Here is a 20,239-nt window from a genome sequence, read left to right as displayed (position 1 = left end):
GAAGCTCAGGGAATAAGGGATGGGATAAAGGTGAAGCTCAGGGAATAAGGGATGGGATAAAATGAAGCTCAAGGAATATGGGATGGGATAAGGATGAAGCTCAGGGAATAAGAAATGGGATGAGGATGAAGCTCAGAGAATAAGAAATGGGATAAGGATGAAGCTCAGGGAATGAGCGGTGGGATAAGGATGAAGCTCAGGGAATAAGAAATGGGATAAGAATGAAGCTCAGGAAATCAGAAATGGGATAAGGATGAAGCTCAGGGAATGAGCAGTGGGATAAGGATGAAGCTCAGGGAATAAGAAATGGGATAAGAATGAAGCTCAGGAAATAAGAAATGGGATAAGGATGAAGCTCAGGGAGTGAGAGATGGGATGAGGATGAAGCTCAGGGAATAAGAAATGGGATAAGGATGAAGCTCAGAGAATAAGGGATGAGATAAAGATGAAGCTCAGGGAATAAGGGATGGGATAAAATGAAGCTCAGGGAATAAGGGATGGGATAAGGATGAAGCTCAGGGAATAAGAAATGGGATAAAGGTGAAGCTCAGGGAATAAGGGATGGGATAAAATGAAGCTCAGACAATAAGGGATGGGATAAGGATGAAGCTCAGGGAATGAGGGTTGGGATAAGGATGAAGCTGAGGTTGGATGTCAGGAAGAATTTCCTCATGGAAAGGGTGGTCAGGTATTGGAAGTGCCCAGGGAAGTTTGGAATCCCCATCCCTGGAAGTGTCCAAGGAACTCCTGGTGCCAAGGTGGGGATCGGTCACAGATCAAGATCAATGACCTTGGAGCTCTTTTCCAACCTCAAGAATTCCATAATTCCCACCACTGCTTGTCCTACATGGGTGAACCTCTGGGTTCTTCTCCAGTGCTGAGGAGCTCCATGGAATCCTGGAAGCAGAAGTTTGGCTCAGGACTTGGTGTCCCCTCATCCCACAAATCCTGGGGATGAGTAACCCCAAGGATTTGTCTCAGGATTTGGTGTCCCCTCATCCCACAAATCCTGGAGGATGAGTAACCCCAAGGATTTGGCTCAGGATTTGGTGTCCCCTCATCCCACAAATCCTGAAGGATGAGTAATATCCCCAAGGATTTGGCTCAGGATTTGGTGTCCCCTCATCCCACAAATCCTGAAGGATGAGTAATATCCCCAAGGATTTGGCTCAGGATTTGATGTCCCCTCATCCCACAAATCCTGGAGGATGAGTAATATCCCCAAGGATTTGGCTCAGGATTTGGTGTCCCCTCATCCCACAAATCCTGGAGGATGAGTAATATCCCCAAGGATTTGTCTCAGGATTTGGTGTCCCCTCATCCCACAAATCCTGGAGGATGAGTAATATCCCCAAGGATTTGGCTCAGGATTTGGTGTCCCCTCATCCCACAAATCCTGGAGGATGAGTAATATCCCCAAGGATTTGGCTCAGGATTTGGTATCCCTTCATCCCACAAATCCTGGAGGATGAGTAATATCCCCAAGGATTTGGCTCAGGATTTGGTATCCCTTCATCCCACAAATCCTGGAGGATGAGTAATATCCCCAAGGATTTGTCTCAGGATTTGATGTCCCCTCATCCCACAGATCCTGGCCTGGGGGCTGAGGAACCTCAAGAGCTTCCAGCTGGCCAGCGTGAGCTCGCCCAGCCTGCTGGTGGAGTGCGGGGGGCAGCGCGTCCAGTCCGGCGTCATCAAGAACGTCAAGAAGAATCCCAACTTTGACGTCTGCGTGCTCTTCATGGAAGTGGTGAGGTCCCAGCAGGGCTGGGGTGCTGCAGGGCGAAGGGAAGGTCCTCAAAAATGGGGTGAAGTGCCGTAAAATCCTTAAAAAATGTTTCTGGTGAAGGACGTCGAAGTTCCATAGGAGTGGATCTTGTGAAGGGCCTGGAGGTGGCATAAAAATGGATCTTGGGGTGAAGGACCTCAAAGTTCTGTGAAAATGTGTCTTGTGAAGGACCTCAAAGCCCCCTAAAAAGGGATCTTGATCTAAGGAATCTGGAGGTCCCATAAAATTGGTTCTTGTGGTGAAGGACCTCAAAATCCCATAAAATTTGATCTTGTAGTGGAGGACCTCAAAGTCCCATAAAAATATATCTTCTGAAGAAACTCAAAGACCCATGAAAATTAATCCTTTAAAGGGTTTGGAGGTCCCATAAAAATGACTCTCGTGCTGAAGGACCTGGAGATCCCATAAAATTGGATATTGTGGCAAAGGACCTTAAAATCCCATAAAAATGGATCATATGGTGAAGGACCTGGAGGTGTCATAAAATCGGTCCTTCTGGTGAAGGACCTCAAAATTCCATAAAATTAGTTCTTCTAGTGAAGGACCTCAAAATTCCATCATGGATCATGTGGTGAAGGATCTGGAGGTGTCACGAAATCAGTTCTTTTAGTGAAGGACCTCAAAATTCCATAAAAATTGTTTTTCTGGTGACGTTCCTTCTGCCCTTGGTTTTTTTTTGGGGTGCTGCAGACCCTCTGCCCTTCCTTCCCAGCCTCATTCCATCTTCCCTTCCCTCTTCCCGCAGCGTCTGCCCAGGGAGAGCCTCTACAGCCCCCCCATCATCCTGAAGATCATCGACAATCGCCCCTTCGGCCGGAGACCCGTGGTGGGGCAGTGCACGATCCGCTCCCTCCAGGAATTCTACTGGGATCCCTTCCAGCAGGAGGAGGGGGCGCCCCAGGAGCAGCCAGGCACGTGGGGATATCGGGATTTGTGTCCTGCATGGAATCATGGGATGGTTGGGTTGGGAGGGAACTTAAAGATGATCCCATTCCCACCCCATCCTTGGCAGGGACACCTCCCACTGTCCCAGGTGGATCCAGCCTGGCCTTGGACACTGCCAAGGATCCAGGGACAGCCACAGCAAATCTGGGAATTCCAGTCCAGCTTCTCCCCACCCTCACAGGGAGGAATTTTTTCCCACCCATATCTCCCCTCCTTTAGTTCAATCCATTCCTTGTCCTGGCACTCTGTGTCCTTGTCCCAAGTCCCTCTCCTGACTCCTTGTAGCCCTGGGTGGGATTGGGATCTTGGAGATGAGCTTTGGGTGGTGTGAGAAGTCTCGATGGTATTGGGATCATGGAGATGAACTTTGGATAATGAAAAGGGTCTGGGACGAGTTTGGGATCATGGAGATGAACTTTGGGTAATGAAAAGGGTCTGGGACGAGTTTGGGATCATGGAGATGAACTTTGGATAATGGGAACCATCTGTGAAATATTGGGATCATGGAGATGAACTTTGGATGGTGGGAAGGGTCTGGATGGGATTGGGATCATGGAGATGAATTTTGGATAATGGGAAGGGTCTGGATGGGATTGGGATCATGGAGATGAATTTTGGATAATGGGAAGGGTCTGGATGGGATTGGGATCATGGAGATGAATTTTGGATGATGGGAAGGATCTGGATGGGATTGGGATCATGGAGATGAATTTTGGATGATGGGAAGGGTCTGGATGGGATTGGGATCATGGAGATGAATTTTGGATAATGGGAAGGGTCTGGATGGGATTGGGATCATGGAGATGAATTTTGGATGATGGGAAGGGTCTGGATGGGATTGGGGTCACGGAGGTGGAGTCTGGGAGAAACCAGGGTCACTCCTGGAGGTTGATCCCAAGGGCTCCGGGATTCCCAAATCCTGGATAACGGTGCCGCCCCGCTCCGGTTGCAGACGAGGTCAGCCTCACGCCCAGGGACGACATCCTCATCGACATCGATGACAGAGAGCCCCTGATCCCCATCCAGGTATGGACAACACGGCCATGCCGGGAAGATCCCGGATTCCTCCCGTGCTCCTGGATCTGGTGAATGGATCCGATGTCAGGCCGGATCCCGTTGGATCCATCCTTTCCCAACTTCCATGTGTTTCCCCTCCCTCTCCTCATCTGCACAACCCCAAGTTCCTCCTCATTCCTTATTTTGGGAATGAGGGGCTGGGTTTGTTTTCCTGGTGGAGAGAAATCCACGCTGGGCTCTTCCCAAGGGAAGTAGAAATTCCCTGAGGCTCCGTCGTTCTCGCTTCATGGCCGAATCTCCTTGTCCCAGTTTGGCTCCTGGTTTGCAGGAATTTTACTGGACTGGGATTGCAGAATCCCAAATCCCAAATCCATGGTGGTGGGAGCGTGGAAGGAGGGGGGGAATTGCTGCAGCTCCAATGAATTTGAGGGATCTCAGCATTCCCTTGGGAAGGGATCAGGAGGGACACACCCCTGGAGCTTTTGTTCTTCCAGAAACTTCCCATATCCACATCCCTCAGGTTCCTTCTCCAGGAGAGGGAATATGTGTGACAGAGCTGTGTGTGGGATCCATGGATCTGGAGGTGATCCTGGTGCCTCTGGAGCAGCTGGGAATGGTGGCAGGAATGTTTGGTGGAGCTTTTCCTGGTTTTCTATCCTTTGGTGGGATATTAAGGCCTGGAATTTCCCTTTTCCTTATTCCTGGATGCCACAGGGCTGGAAAAGCTGGAGTTTCCAGAAGGAATCTGCCTTCCAGGTGTTTCCTGCCTCAGTTTCTGTGGCCTTGAGCAATTCCAGGGATGGAGGAGCTGCTAAATCCAAGATGTCCAACTTGGGTGTAGATCCTGCTCTTTATCCCCATCCTTGGTGGCTCCTGCGGGTTTTTATTCCCAAGGATTTTCAGGTTGGATATTTGTGGTGTATCCCAAGGCAGGCTTGGCCTGGGGCCCACATCAAGCTGGGAATCAGGAATTTGGCTAATTCCCCCCAAAAAAAAACCCTGTGGATGTGGTGCTGCTCATCCCAAATCCTCATCCTTGGAAGTGTTCAAGGCCAGGTTGGATGAGGCTTGGAGAAACCTGGGATGGTGGGAAAAGGTGGAATGGGGTGGGATTTAGGATCCTTCCCACCCAAATCATTCCATGATTTCATGATCCTGTTCACGCTCCATTGGGATCTTGTCCTGAAATCCTTCAGCCTCCATTAGGAACCAGACAGGAGAACTGGGAAAAGTTTGCTCCAGTGGAAAGTGTGGAAAGGGAAAAGCAGCTCCTGAAAAGGGTCCTGGTTGGAGCATTGGGAAAGTGGGAAAGCAGCCTCATTCCCTCCTTTTCATTTCCCATTTAAGGATTTATCCTTAAAACTTGCAGCTGGGCTTTGTCTTTTATCAAGGCAGTAACTGGAGCATGTCCGTGGAAAACATGGAATTTGGGAACAGGAATTTTTGGGATAAAATCCCCCTTTTTTAGTCCAAGGCAGAGGAACTTGGGAGAAAAAGGAGGGAATGATGTGGGAATCTTCTGGGAGCTGGACCCACTGCAGGATCCCAATTTGGGATGTTGAACTTGAGCTCAGTTTTCCATGATCCTGATCCGGGGCTTCCCATGATTTGTAATTGGGATTTCCCACCATCCAGTGCTGGAGGTGCTTGGACAATTCCCACTGGTGGGATTCCCAGTTTGTCTCATTTTTTGGAGTGGTCAGGATGGGGGGAACACCCTGGAATGCCCAAAGTGGGAACAGCAATGCCCACAATTCCCTGGAATTCTCTGCTCAGATTTCCATTATTTATTCATGGAAAACCACGTTGGTGGCAAACCTGCTCCTGTTTTTTTGCTTTGGGAATAAAACCTCTGGATAGGGGCACACCTCCCTCTATTCCCCTGGAGCTCTGGGAGCTGCTCCTGGGAATGGGGGATCCCATCCCAAAGATTCCAGAGGAGGGAATGAGACAGAGCTTTGGAATCCTAGACCTTTGTTCCCTGGGATAATTTTATTCCAAATGCCTCCATGCTTGGATCAAATTTAGGGAAGAGTTTAAGCAGCAGGGAAAGGGGTAGAGGGTTGTGACAAAACCATTCCAAAGTGGAAAATCCCAACATTTTTTTCCTGGAAAAAGCATTTTCCAAACAATCCCCCTGCCACCAATGGAGCCCTTCAGTTTGAGCCTGGATTCGTCCTTCTCTGTTTGTTCCTTTCCTTGTTTTTCCTGTTATTTTGGGAAAGGAGGGACCTTCTTCCTGGAAAGCCAACCCAAAATTCTCACCTCGGAATTTCAGCCCTGGGAGCTGCTCCTGTGCCGGAGGTGGGCACGGATGGAGGCGTGGATGGAGCACTGGGATCATTCCACCCATCCAGGGCCAGGTTTGGGAGGCCAAGGAGCAATCCCAGCCCCAGGGACCATCCTGCTCCACCTTCCCGGGAAAAGGGAAGGATCCCAAGCCAGCAGCTCGTGCTCAGGGCTCTTTGGAAGCAGGAGCCAGGATTTTTCATGGATGTGTTTTTTCCTTGTGTGGCTCCGGAGTTTTTCTCCCTCCTTGCCAAGCCTGGCTTTGCTCCCTGCTCCGAAGGACGGTTGGAACAAAGGATTCCTTTGTTGCTTTCCCTGGAAAATCGGGAAAACAACCAGAGGTGAAATCCCTCTGCTCCAAGGTTTGGGAGCGCGTTATCCATCTCACCCGAGCGGGATCAGGAGTTCAGCTGGAGTTTAAAACCAGTTTAAGTGCACGGGAATCACATCCCAGTCACCCAAAGTGAGGAAAATCCTCCTAAAAAACATGGAAAAGGGATTTTTCCCAACCAATCCTGTCTAGTTTGGTTCTTTGGGAGAAGGAATTTGGGGGTTTTGGAAAGGTGGAATTTGTGGAGGCCTTGTCGTGCCTTCTCTGCTCCTGGTGTTTTCCAAAGGTTCATTCCCATGGGAAGAGGCTTGGAAAGGAACAAAGGTCCAGGATTCCAAAGCTCTGTCTCATTCCTTCCTCTGGAATCTTTGGGATGGGATCCCCCATTCCCAGGAGCAGCTCCCAGAGCTCCAGGGGAATACAGGGAGGTGTGTCCCTATCCAGAGGTTTTATTCCCAAAGGAAAAAAACAGGAGCAGGTTTGCCACCAACGTGGTTTTCCATGAATAAATAATGGAAATCTGAGCAGAGAATTCCAGGGAATTGTGGGCACTGCTGTTCCCCCTTTGGGCATCCCAGGGTGTTCCCTTCATCCTGAAAAATGGGACAAACTGGGAATCCCACCAGTGGGAATGACCAGCACCACATTGTCCAAGCACCTCCAGCACTGGATGGTGGGAAATCCCAATTCCAAATCGTGGGAAATCCCAATTCCAAATCATGAGAAATCCCAGATTATCACGGGATGAGCAGGGATCTATTCCTTCTGCTCATGGATAAATCCACTGGAGAGGAGCTGCTCCCAGCAGCCTTGGGAGGGAATCCTGGTGGAAAATGATCCTCAGGGAATTTTTTCCCTACGGAGCAGAAATGGTGGAGTTTGGCCCAAGCTCTGGATCTGGTGGGATCAGAGCAGGAGTTTGGGAGCAAGCCTGAGCTGGATAACCAGGAATGCTGGTTTGGCCTGGTTCTCAAACCTGGCTGTTTTCTGGGAATTTCTCTCATTCCTCCCCCTTTTCCACCTCCAAGGGATCCTTGGAATCCTGGTGCAGCTCTGCTGCTTCCTGCCCACGGAGCTGATCCCGGGTTTTGGTTTGCCCAGGATGAGCCGGGCTTGGACCTTGATCCTGAGCATTCCCAATCCCACTCAAAATCCCCCTGGCTTGGATTTTCCCCTGCATTCCAGGATAATTCCCTGACTTTGCAGCTCTTGGTATCCAGGGAAAATCTTCTCCTCTGGGAATTACTAACAGCTTTTCCATATTTTCCCCCTCTAATATCCCCTTTTCCCTCTACTCATTCCTGCTGTTTGCTGAACATCCCTAAAAACAAACCCTGTGCTCATCCCAAATTTGCCTCATTCTGGCAAAGCCCAGGGTTGGGAATATTAGTTTGGATTAATCCTTTAATTGTTGCTTTTGCTGCTGTGTGTTCATCCCCGTTCCCGGAATTCCTTGGATAACAGATCATTTTAATTTGTAGCTTTCCGAGGGTTTGACGAGCTCAGCACTAATTAACATCCCGGATTCCCGGGCCCCGCCTCATGTAGGTATTGCTTCCTTTCTAATTGCTAATTAATAGCTTGATTAATCGCTTAATTGATGACCCGAATCCATGACAATACATGGATAAAGATGGAAGGAGGTGTTTTCCTTCTGGGAATGATCCCACTTGCTGCTTAGGGAAATGGCAATTCCAGCTGCTGCCAGCGTGTCCTTGGGTTTTCCATCCTTTCCAAAGGGAGGGTTTGAAGGAATTCTGTCCCCAGGTTGGGGATCCCAGCACAGGAAGGACATGGAAAAGTGGGAGTGATCCAGAGGTGGGACCAGGATGATCAGAGGGATGGAGCAGCTCTGCTGGGAGGAAAAGCTGGGAGAGCTGGGAATGTTCCCTGGAGAAGGGAAAATTCCAGGGGATTCTCAGAGTCCCTGCAGGGGCTCCAGGAGAGCTGGAATTGGGGACAAGGACACAGGGAATGGCTCCACTGGGAAAGGGGAGATTGGGCTGGGATCTTGGGAAGGAATTCCTGCCTGGGCTGGGATTCCCAGATTTGCTGGGGCTGCCCCTGGATCCCTGGCAGTGCCCAAGGCCAGGCTGGATCCCCTGGGATAATGGGAAGTGTCCCCGAATGTGGATGGGGTGGGATTGGATGGGATTTAAGGATCCCTTCCATTCTCCAGCTTTGTTTGTGTCTTTTCCAAGGGAAAAGCAGATGTTGGGGTTTTCCTGGTTTTACAGGGATGGCAGTGGAGCTGCTTTGCCTTCTCAGGGCATCCCAAATTCACCCTGATTAGATTCCTGATGGAATCATGGAATGGTTTGGGTTGAAAGGACCTTAAATCCCAAACCCATCCACAATTTCCAAGGGCAGGGACAGCTCTCACTATCCCAGGTTGCCCCAAGCCCATTCCAACTTTGCCTTGGACACTGTTAGGGATCCAAATATTTTCCCATGGATGGATTTCTCCATCCCAGAGAAGTGGCAGTGCTGGGATCCCAACTATGGAAGCAAAAATTCCTGAAATAACCCCCCTCCCATTGCCCATCTGCATTTTTAATTTCCATAGATATGTTTTTGTTTAGGACAAACAAAATTCAGGGAAAAAAAAAAGAGGGAAAAGCTGCAAAGCATTAATTTAAAATCAAACTACAGGAATATTATGTGGGAATAAACCATCCCATTGTCCTGGTTTTTCCAGGATCCTCCAGGAATGGGAGTCAGAGTTTGCAGAAAGATGGGAATGTTTCCTTGGAAAAAGCATCCTGGTTTGGAAAACTGAGTTCCCATCTTCCTTCCCAGCTCTTTCTCCTTTATGGATTGGGAGCTTTGCACAAAAGTAGGAGCTGGGAATGAGGCCCAGGGGCTGCAGCTGGGGAAATCTTGGAAAAAAGCTTTTCCAGCCAAAAAAATCCAGCAGAGCGTGTGAGGGAGGTCCTGGATTTTAACGGGGGAAGAGTTTAAACAGCCCGAGGGCAGGGATGGGTGGGATATTGGGATGGAATTCTGCCCTGGGAGGGTGGGGAGGGGCTGGGCTGGGATTCCCAGATTTGCTGTGGCTGCCCCTGGATCCCTGGGAGTGCCCAAAGCCAGGTTGGAATGGGCTTGGAACAACCTGGGACAGTGGGATGTGTCCCTGCTCATGGCTGGGGTGGAATGGGATGGGATTTAAGGTCACTCCCAAATCAATTTGTTCCTAGGTTCTGGAGTCCCTCTGCTCTGGAGCCAGGCTGGGAGAGCTGGGAATGTTCCCTGGAGAAGAGAAAATTCCAGGGGATGCTCAGAGTCCCTGCAGGGGCTCCAGGAGAGCTGGAATTGGGGACAAGGCCTGGAGGGACAGGACACAGGGAATGGCTCCACTGGGAAAGGGGCTGGGATCTTGGGAAGGAATTCCTGCCTGGGCTGGGATTCCCAGATTTGCTGTGGCTGCCTCTGGATCCCTGGGAATGTCCAAGGCCAGGCTGGATGGATTTGGATCCACCTGGGATAGTGGGAAGTTGTCCCTGCCTTGGAACTGGGATGAGCTTTCAGGTCCCTTCCCATTCCATCATTCCATGATTCCTGGGCACCCCCCAGAGCCAAGGAGCTCGGGAGGGACCCTCCACCCCCCCTGCCCTGCTGAGGAGCCCTACAACACCCTTACTCTGCCCTTACTCCACCGTTCCTCCTCCGTTACTCCAGCTCCTGCTGCTTTCCAAATCCCCCATCCCAGCACACATTAATGGAGCCAATTCCATCTGATCCATGTCTGCAAACCATTTGGGATAATTGGTTGTTTGCTGTGTTTGCTCCTTCCAAATCCAAGCCCACATTTCACGGCTTCTCCGGTTTCTGCTCCTTGGAAGAGCTCTGGGTGTTGGATGGCTCCTCCTGGGAATGGTTCCCATCCCAGAGCTGCCCCCCCGGAATGTTCCTGATGGTTTTGATATTCCCAGTTGGGAGCCAGCCCATGGCACTGCCACTGCAGAGGGGGGAAGGTATTCCTGAAGAAAACTCCAGGATTTGCACAGCCGGGGTTTGCAGGGTCATGGAATGGTTTGGGTGGGAAGGGAGATGAAAGTTCAATGGGCAGGGACAATTCCCAGTATCCCAGGGGGATCCAGCCTGGCCTTGGGCACTGCCAGGGATCCAGGGGCAGCCACAGCAAATCTGGGAATCCCAGCCCAGGCAGGAATTCCTTCCCAAGATCCCAGCACAATCTCCCCTTTCCCAGTGGAGCCATTCCCTGTGTCCTTTTCCCAAATTCCAGCTCTCCTGGAGCCCCTGCAGGGACTCTGAGCATCCCCTGGAATTTTCCCTTCTCCAGGAGAACATTCCCAACTCTCCCAGCCTGGCTCCAGAATCCTGGAATGGTTTGGTTTGGAAAAGACCTCAAATCCCATCCCATTCCATCCCATCCATGTGCAGGGACACAATCCACAATCCCAGATTTATCCAACCTGGCCTTGGACATTTCCAGGGATCCAGGGGCAGCCACAGCAAATCTGGGAATTCCAGCCCAGCCCCTCCCCACCCTCCCAGCCAGGAATTTTTCCATCAAGGAGAAATTCTCCTTCCTCCAGCTGTGCTTTTTTCCCGGAGCTGCTGCAGCTCCTGGAATGCTGGGATTGATTGAAATGATCCACTTATTCCCAGGATATCCAAAAGAGAGGTCCCTCTTGGGAAAAAGGTTGGATTTGCAGGGTGCTGAGAGGAAAGAGGGACAGAATAGGGATGGGGAGACAGGAAACCTCTGGATAATCATGGCAGCAGCTTTCCAGGTCGGAATAAACTCTTTTTCCAGGAAAAAAATCAGGATTTGGTCACTTGAAGTTAAATTTGTCCGCAAGGGATTCTCACCTGGGGGTTGTGCCCAGTGGGATCCATGAAAAAAGTGGAGAGGGAACAGAGATCCTAATCCCAGAGATCCCTGGATAAACCCCTGGAGGTGCTTTGGGATACCTGGAGGGAATTTTACTATCCTCTGGATAAATGAGATTCCTCAATCCATCCTTTGGCAATCCATTGCTTTCCGTGGCTTTCCCATTCCCAAATGGAGTCATATCCATCACCATTAACATTCCAGCCACTCCTCTTCCCTCCATTTTTGGTTTCCCCATTTTTCATTGGAATATTGGTCAAAATCCAGCAAAACCTCTAATCCAACTCTTTTCCTTGGGGCTGCAGAAGATCCTGTGGGTAAGTCCTGGGATGAATCCAAGCATTTTCCTTGTATCCCAATACCTGTGGAATGTCACCATGTCCAAGTGGAGCCCTTGAAAGAATAAAATGGGAAATGAGGAAAGAAAAATTGGGATTTTTTTTCCCCAAAAAAAAAAGGAGGTGGCAGAAGCCTCAGAGTTAATTTCTGGAATATTCCAATTAAATCCCGTATCTATCCATTAAATCCCACACTGTTGGCTTCAAATATAAATAAAATAAAACTCCGTTTGGACTCCTCTGTCAGGTCCTGGAATTCTGTGACCTTCTAAAAGGAGAGACCAGGATTTTCCAGGAATTTTTCATGGATTGCTGGCAAGTAAAAAAGAGGATTCCTGTAAAATCCATGGAATATTGAGCCAGCATGGTTGTTTTTCCTCTTGGAATAGCATCCTTGGAGCTGGAATGGTTTGCACTGGGAATGAGGCAATGGGAGGGCTGAGGTTTTGTGGGATTTTCCTGGTTTTTTTTTTTTTGTTTTTTTTAAAATCCAAGGGTTTTGTCCTTCTGGATACCTGAGCACCGTTGGGTTTTAATGAAAAATGGGAATTTTATGGATTTGTTCATTTATCCGTAGGTTTTCTTGGGATGGAGAGGTTGGGGTGTGCTGGGATACAACCAAGAAGTCAATCCCTGTCTCCCAAATCCCAAAATATTTCCAGGGAAAGCCTAAAATTGGAACATTTCAAGCTGTTAACACTGGAGTTAAATTGGTTCATTCCCTGCATGGAAATCTTGGGAAAACCACCCTCCAAGTGGCCAAAAATTCCCTAAAAATGCAGCAAATCCTTGGAATATTCTTCTTGGAGCTCTGCCTCATCTTCCCATGAGGAATGATCCTCTTGGGAATATCCACAGTGGCTGTAAACCTGGATTTGGTCTGGGAGCATCCCAAAAAACCTGGAAATCAGGGATAGGGTTGATGCAGGGTTCAGTTCCCAAATCTGGGAGCTGCTGCTGCTTTCTTTTCTTTTTCTCTTTTTCTCTTTTTCTTTTTCTTTTTCTTTTTCTTTTTCTTTTTCTTTTTCTTTTTCTTTTTCTTTTTCTTTTTCTTTTTCTTTTTCTTTTTCTTTTTCTTTTTCTTTTTCTTTTTCTTTTTCTTTTTCTTTTTCTTTTTCTTTCTTTTTCTTTTTCTTTTTCTTTTTCTTTTCTTTTTCTTTTTCTTTTTCTTTTCCTTTCTCTTTTTCTTTTTCTTTATTTTTTTAATTTTTTTTTTTAATTTTTTTTTTTTTTTTTTTTGGTGGGAAATGAGTAACTTTGGGATCTCTGGCTGCAGGAGGAGGAATTCATTGACTGGTGGAGCAAATTTTACGCTTCCACAGGAGAGAGGGAAAAATGTGGATATTACCTGGAAAAGGGATTTGACACCTTGAAGGTGAGTGGCTTCCATTGGGTGTAGATGCTTGGAATTCCACTCTCCATGATTTCCTTGGGATTTTCAGCCTTTTTTCCATCAGGGTTCAAAAAAAAAAAAAAAACCCAAAACATTTTTTCCCAGGCGTGGAAAATTCCATTTCCTTTGGAAATTCCTTTCTGGGAACGTCCAGAAATTTTTTCCTTTGGGAAGTGGTGGAGGCACTGGGGAAATGTCACCATGGGAAGGGTTTGGGGATGAGGAAAAACAGGGATTTCTCAGGGAAGAGGAAGATTTAGGCACAAGAAAGGTTAAATTTAACACAAACTCCCAAATAGGGAAGATTTTCCTTGGTTTTAAGGAGAACATTCCCAGCTGGAAGATCTCTACCCATGAAAAACCCACCAGGAGACTTTGGCTTTGTCTGGGTCGTTGGGATGGGCTGGAATTTCTTGTGGGATTCCCAAATTTCTCCTCTTCTCACTGCCCCAGAGTGAAACAAGGGGGAAAAATCATGGAAATTTCTCCCCATGGGATGATTTTCCCCAGGATTGAGGAATTTTGCTGGAATTTTTTCGCTGCTCCATCTTTTGCTCCTCAGGTCTACGAGACAGAGCTGGAAAACGTTGAGGAATTTGAGCATCTCTCCGACTTCTGCCACACCTTCAAGCTGTTCCGGGGCAGATCCCAGGATTCCAGTGATGACCCCTCGGTGGTGGGGGAATTCAAGGTGGGATGGGTCCTGTCTCCATGGATTTTATCCATAGGGGTGGGAATTGAGGGGTTTTTGAAGTCCTCCTCAGCCCAAATCATTCTGTGAGGCGAATTTTGGGGGTTGTGGAATCCTTGGAATTCACATCCATGGAAGTGGCCAAGGCTGCTTGGAAGGGGCCTGGAGAATCTGGGATAGTGGGAGGTGTCTCTGCCCATGGATGGGATGGGAATGGGATGGGATTGAAGGTCCCTTCCAACCCAAACCATTCCAGGATTCTGGAGCCCCTCTGCTCTGGGAGAGCTGGGAATGTTCCCCTGGAGAAGGGAAAATTCCAGGGGGTGCTCAGAGTCCCTGCAGGGGCTCCAGGAGAGCTGGAATTGGGGACAAGGACACAGGGAATGGCTCCACTGGGAAAGGGGAGATTGGGCTGGGATCTTGGGAAGGAATTCCTGCCTGGGCTGGGATTCCCAGATTTGCTGTGGCTGCTCCTGGATCCCTGGGAATGCCCAAGGCCAGGTTGGGATGAGTTTTGGATCCACCTGGGATAGTGGGAAGCGTCCCTGCCTTGGAATGGGATGAGCTTTCATCTCCCTTCCCACCCAAACCATTCCATAATTCCACGATTCATTCCAAGATCCATCTCCATGTGTTCTTCCCTGACTTTTCCCATGTTCTTCCCAGGGTTCCTTCAGGATTTACCCTCTTCCTGATGATCCCCGTGTTCCAGTTCCTCCCAGGCAATTCCAGCAGCTCCCAGCCAGGGGACTCCAGGAATGTCTGGTCCGGGTTTACATCATCCGCGCCTTCGACCTCCAGCCCAAGGATTCCAACGGCAAGGTATCCCAAAATATGGAGCTGGGAAAGCTCCAGGTTGGCTCCTGCAGTGGATTATTGGAACATCTCAGCCCTGAGGGGTCACAATTGGGTCAAAATTGGGTCAAAATTGGGTCAACATTGTGTCAAAATTGGGTCAAAATTGTGTCAACATTGGGTCAAAATTGGGTCAAAATTTGGTAACCATTGAGTCAAAATTTGGTAAACATTGGGTCAAAATTGGGTCAAAATTTGGTAAACATTGAGTCAAAATTTTATAAACATTGTGTCAAAATTTGGTAAACATTGGGTCAAAATTGGGTCAAAATTTGGTAAACATTGGGTCAAAATTGGGTCAAAATTTGGTAAACATTGAGTCAAAATTTGATAAACATTGTGTCAAAATTTGGTAAACATTGGGTCAAAATTGGGTCAAAATTTGGTAAACATTGGGTCAAAATTGGGTCAAAATTGGGTCAAAATTGGGTCAAAATTGTGTCGACATTGGGTCAAAATTGGGTCAACATTGGGTCAAAATTTGGTAAACATTGTGTCAAAATTTGGTAAACATTGAGTCAAAATTTGGTAAACATTGGGTCAAAATTGGGTCAAAATTTGGTAAACATTGAGTCAAAATTTGATAAACATTGGGTCAAAATTTGGTAAACATTGGGTCAAAATTGGGTCAAAATTGTGTCAACATTGGGTCAACATTGGGTCAACATTGGGTCAAAATTGGGTCAAAATTTGGTAAAAATTGTGTCAAAATTGTGTTGACAGTGGGTCAACATTGGGTCAACATTGGGTCAAAATTGGGTCAAAATTTGGTAAAAATTGTGTCAAAATTGTGTCAACATTGGGTCAACATTGGGTCAAAATTGGGTCAAAATTTGGTAAACATTGTGTCAAAATTGGATTAAAACTGGGTAAAAGATAAGTCAAAATTTACAAATTTGCCCTAAAATTTAGCAATTTGTTCCTGTTTTCTGCCTCCCTTGGAATATCTTGGAATTCCAGGAGCCAACTCTTCCTTTGTCCGCTGGGATTTTTCAGCCTTAGTTCCACCAGTTTTGGGTTTGGTTTTGTTTTGGGGTTGTTTTGGTGTTTATGTGCTGAAGGAAATGAAATCCTGGTTTTCCCAAAATTCCTTCTTGCAAAGGTTTGCTGGTCTGGAAGGGAAATTTTGGGAAAGTAGGAATTGTGTAGGTCCAAAAACTCCCCAAAACTCAGGGAAGGGAAAAATCCCTTCAGTGTCTCTCTGTTCCACTGGAAAAGAGGAGAAAATTTAAGGAACAGTGTAGGAAATATATAGGAAAATAGTAAATACAAATGGAAAATTTATGGAAAAATAATGAATAGATGTAAAAATATATGGAAAAACATATGGAAAACATATATAGAGTATGGGAAATATATATGAAATATATGGAAAAATAGATGAAGAAATTCCAACCACTTTTGAATTCCCATTTTTTGAATGGATTTGGAATGGAAGTGTTTAATTCCTTTGAAGTCTCCCATGAGTAATTCCTGAGGATTAAAAAGAAAAAAAAAAAGCAAAAGGGAGTTTTTCCATTGAAAACCCCAAACCAACCCAAATTTGATCCCAAATTTCCTCTGGAATGGGAATTTTCCAGAGGCTCATCCCAGCCAAGAAATACCTGGGTGCTCATTCCATTCCCTGAGCGCTGTTTTCCATCCATTCCTTAAAAAACAAATCAACAGGAAGAGGAAAAATCCAGGAGAATTGGCCTGGGTGTTTTTTTCCAGGGAATTCTTGAAACTGACTGGGATCCCTGTAGATCCAGGTAAAATCTTTTAGCTGGAATTGAATCTTTTCCTTGATTTTTTTACCTTCTCCTGGCAATAAATTCAACTTGAATTAAATTCCCCACTTTTCAAATGGATGCTGAGCTCCCAGGATAATTTTATTTGGGAGAGGGATGGGGTTTGGGATCACCTGTGGAAAAGGGACTGGAATCCCATTTTTGGATTTTTGTGTTTCTTTCCTTGCCTGTCTCCAGTGTGATCCCTACGTGAAGATTTCTGTGGGAAAGAAATCCATCAATGACCAGGAAAATTACCTTCCCTGCACTCTGGAGCCCGTTTTTGGGAAGTAAGTGTGGATTCCATGGAATTTTTGGATGTCCTACTGAGGGAATTGTGCTGGTCCAACCAGAACTTCCCATTGTAGCACCCAATTCCAGGCTGGAGCAACCTGGGATAGTGGGAAGTATCCCTGCCCACAGCAGGGATTGGGATGGATTTTAATTATTCTCCCATCCCAATCTATTCCATGATTCCTTTTCCTCTCCTTCCTTGATTCCTGTGATTTCTGAGCTGTGGATTGTGGAGCTGGAATTCCATAGTGGAGGAATCTGGGTCATCCCACTGATGGGAAAGAATTTTGGGAATGGAGAGGAATGGGACACCTCCAAATGTTCTGGAAAAGGATTATCCATGGATAATTGAGTTGTTTCCCTCAGAAACGGGATAAAATTCCAAGGATGATGGTTTATCCTGGGAAAAGGTGTTTGGCAAGGCTGGAAAAGGAGCAGGGAAACTGAGGAAAGCTTGACTCCATGGGGCTTTGTTCTCCCAGAAAACCAGGGAATCATGGAATAGCCTGGGTTGGACAAGACCCTCAAGGATCATTGATCTGACTCCTTCCCAGGATGATCCCAACAATCCCACCCTGTCCCTGGGAATGTTGTCCAAATGCTCCTGGAGCTCTGGCAGCTTTGGGAATGTTCCCATTCCCTGAGGAGCTGTTCCAGCATCCTCTGGATAAGGAATCTTTTCCCAATATCCAACCTGGACCTCCCCTGGAAAAGGGGATCCAGCCATTCCCTGGATCCCATCCCAGAGATCAGATCTGCCCTTTGGGATGAGCTCCAGGCTGCCAAAATCCGGGACTGGGAGCTTAAACAGGGATCAAATCCCAATTCCCATAAAATCCATCGGATTTTCCAATGCTGCTCCCACCAGTCCAGGCCACAGTGCTGGGACACCTTCCCAACAAAGCAACACGGAGAGGGAGATGAATTTAAATGGAATATTGGGAAGGAATTCCTGGCTGGGAGGGTGGGGAAGGGATGGGCTGGAATTCCCAGATTTGCTGTGGCTGCCCCTGGATCCCTGGCAGTGTCCAAGGCCAGGCTGGATCCCCCTGGGACACTGGGAGTGTCCCTGTCATGAATGGGGTGGGAATGGGATGGGATATGAAGTTACTTCCAACCTAACCATTCCAGGATCTGTTCCAGCTGATCTGTTCTGGAGCCAGACTGGGAGAGCTGGGAATGTTCCCTGGAGAAGGGAAAATTCCAGGGGATGCTCAGAGTCCCTGCAGGGGCTCCAGGAGAGCTGGAATTGGGGACAAGGACACAGGGAATGGCTGCACTGGGAAAGGGGAGATTGGGCTGGGATCTTGGGAAGGAATTCCTGCCTGGGCTGGGATTCCCAGATTTGCTGCCCCTGGATCCCTGGCAGTGCCCAAAGCCAGGCTGGACACTGTGGCTTGGATCCACCTGGGATGAGGGAATTTGTGGAATGAGAAGATCATTAGGGTGTCTCCAATCCAAACCATCCCACGATTCCTCTGTAAACCAGCCTGGCCCTGCTGGATCAGGTGCCTCAAGGAATCTCAGGGTCTCTGATCCATCCCGGGTTGGGTTGGCACGGGGAGCGCGTCCATTCCCAGGGAATTCCAGCTGCACAATCCTCTTTTCCCTGTTCCCAGGATGTTCGAGCTGAGCTGCACCCTGCCCCTGGAGAAGGATCTCAGGGTCACCCTCTACGACTACGACCTGCTGTCCAAGGACGAGAAGATCGGCGAGACCATCATCGACCTGGAGAATCGCTTCCTCTCCAAATTCGGGGCTCGCTGCGGCCTCCCCCAGACCTACTGCCTGTGGGTGCCCCTCCCCGGGCTGGGAATGTCCCTGCATCCCGGGATCGGGGCGCTGAGCTGGCCACGGGGTCACAGCAGGGTTGTGCTGGAGCTGGGATTCCCAGAGTCCTGGTTATCCTCCAGGGAAATCCTGTTCTGTCCCTGGTGGGGGGAAAAGCTGTGGCTGCTCCTGGGTCCCAGGAGTGGGAGGTTGGGATCTTGGGAGGGGATTCCTGGTTGGGAGGGTGGGGAGGGGGTGGGATGGATCCATTCATCACTCCATCTATCCATGGGTGGGTTATCCTGGAAAAGGATCATTCCCACCCCAAAAATGCCAGAGTTTGGGAAGCTTTGGAAGTTTGGGAATGGGGGATGAGGTCAGGCATGATGGGAGAGCTGGGAATGTTCCCTCGAGAAGGGAAAATTCCAGGGGGATCCTCAGAGTCCCTGTGGGGGCTCCAGGAGAGCTGGAATTGAGGACAAGGCCTGGAGGGACAGGACACAGGGAATGGCTGCACTGGGAAAGGGGAGATTGGGCTGGGATCTTGAGAAGGAATTCCTGGCTGGGCTGGGATTCCCAGATTTGCTGTGGCTGCCCCTGGATCCCTGGCAGTGCCCAAGGCCAGGCTGGATCCACCTGGGATAGTGGAAGATTTCTCCTCCCATGGCACTGGGTGAATTTAACCTTTTTCCAACCCAGCCCATTCCATGATTCCATGATTCTCTTTGGTTTCAGCTCCGGCCCCAACCAGTGGCGGGACCAGCTCCGTCCTTCCCAGCTGCTCCACCTCTTCTCCCTGCAGCACAACCTCAAAGCTCCCACCTACAAACCCGACCGGATCATCTTCCGGGATCAGGAATACCTCCTCTCCCAGCTGGGTGAGATGTCAGGGATCCTTTGGGATAGCAGAATTTCCTCGTTCCAGAGAAAGAGATTGAGCTGGATGTCATGGAGACATCACCAGGATTCAGTGATGGCGTTGTCCCCATCCTCCTCCTCCTCTGTCCCTGTTGGCTCTCAACCATTCCCAAGGCTGTCCATGCCCCAAATCCTGGGATTGAACCCAGACCTCCAATCCAGGAATGTTGACCGTGGGTTAGACCAAACCCAACACCCCTGGACTGGGAGTGAGAAGCTCCAGCTGATATTCCAAGTGCATGGAGATGTCACGGGAAGGGTGATTGTGCAGGCCAGGATTGGGTGATGGCATTGTCCCCATCTTCCCCCCCACTGTCCCCATTGGGTCTGAACTATTCCCAAATTTGGTTATGCCCCAAATCCTGAGATTGAATCCAGGGTTTCAGTCCAGGAATGCTGACCATGAGTTTGTGGGAAGCTCCAACCTGATATTCCAAGTGCATGGAGACATCACAAGGAGCATTATGGAGGCCAGGACTGAGGGATGGCATTGTCCCCATCCTCCTCCTCTCTGTCCCCATTGGCTCTGAACCATGCCCCAAATCCCGGGATTGAACCCAGACCTTCAATCCAGGAATGTTGACCGTGGGTTGGCCCATACCAAACACCCCTGGGTGGGAGTGACACGCTCCAACCTGATATTCCAAGTGCTGCCAGAGCCAGAAGAGCAGCTCTTCCATTGGAATCTCATTTTGGGAACGGTCACTAGAGGGAGACAATGTCCCACACACAGACCTGGGAATTCTTTTGGGATTTGGGGGAATGGAGGGACAAACCCAGTTTCTACAAAGAGGAGAAAAGCCATGGAGTTTTGGGGAGGAGTTTTTTGTTTCCCCATGACACCTCCCTCTGACCCAACATTCCTGGGGCAGGAGGATTTTTTTTTTTTTGGGAAAACTCTGCTTTAAGGCACAAAAAGAAGGTTTTAGTCCCAGGAGGAGGTGAAATCCCACTTTGTCTGGCCCAGGAACTGCAGTTTGGA

The 20,239-nt window shown here is 48.5% G+C and overlaps 1 protein-coding gene across 2 annotated transcripts in view; it reads left to right on the top strand.

Annotated features, from left to right (window-relative positions):
* Positions 1–20,239, top strand: part of DYSF (dysferlin) — a 73,501-nt gene that overhangs the window by 37,675 nt on the left and 15,587 nt on the right. For both annotated transcript variants that reach the window (XM_079305523.1, XM_079305522.1), the window contains 10 exons: positions 1,589–1,750; positions 2,535–2,700; positions 3,687–3,760; positions 7,853–7,915; positions 12,844–12,942; positions 13,523–13,651; positions 14,318–14,473; positions 16,474–16,565; positions 18,189–18,359; positions 19,075–19,217. In XM_079305523.1, coding sequence (XP_079161649.1) covers positions 1,589–1,750; positions 2,535–2,700; positions 3,687–3,760; positions 7,853–7,915; positions 12,844–12,942; positions 13,523–13,651; positions 14,318–14,473; positions 16,474–16,565; positions 18,189–18,359; positions 19,075–19,217 — 1,255 coding nt within the window. The remainder of the gene's footprint in view (positions 1–1,588; positions 1,751–2,534; positions 2,701–3,686; positions 3,761–7,852; positions 7,916–12,843; positions 12,943–13,522; positions 13,652–14,317; positions 14,474–16,473; positions 16,566–18,188; positions 18,360–19,074; positions 19,218–20,239) is intronic.

The sequence above is a fragment of the Erithacus rubecula genome, assembly GCF_903797595.1.
Source record: "Erithacus rubecula genome assembly, chromosome: 5".
Taxonomy (NCBI): domain Eukaryota; kingdom Metazoa; phylum Chordata; class Aves; order Passeriformes; family Muscicapidae; genus Erithacus; species Erithacus rubecula.
The sequence above is the reverse complement of the archived record's forward strand: the minus strand, read 5'-3'. Positions and strand labels throughout refer to the sequence as shown.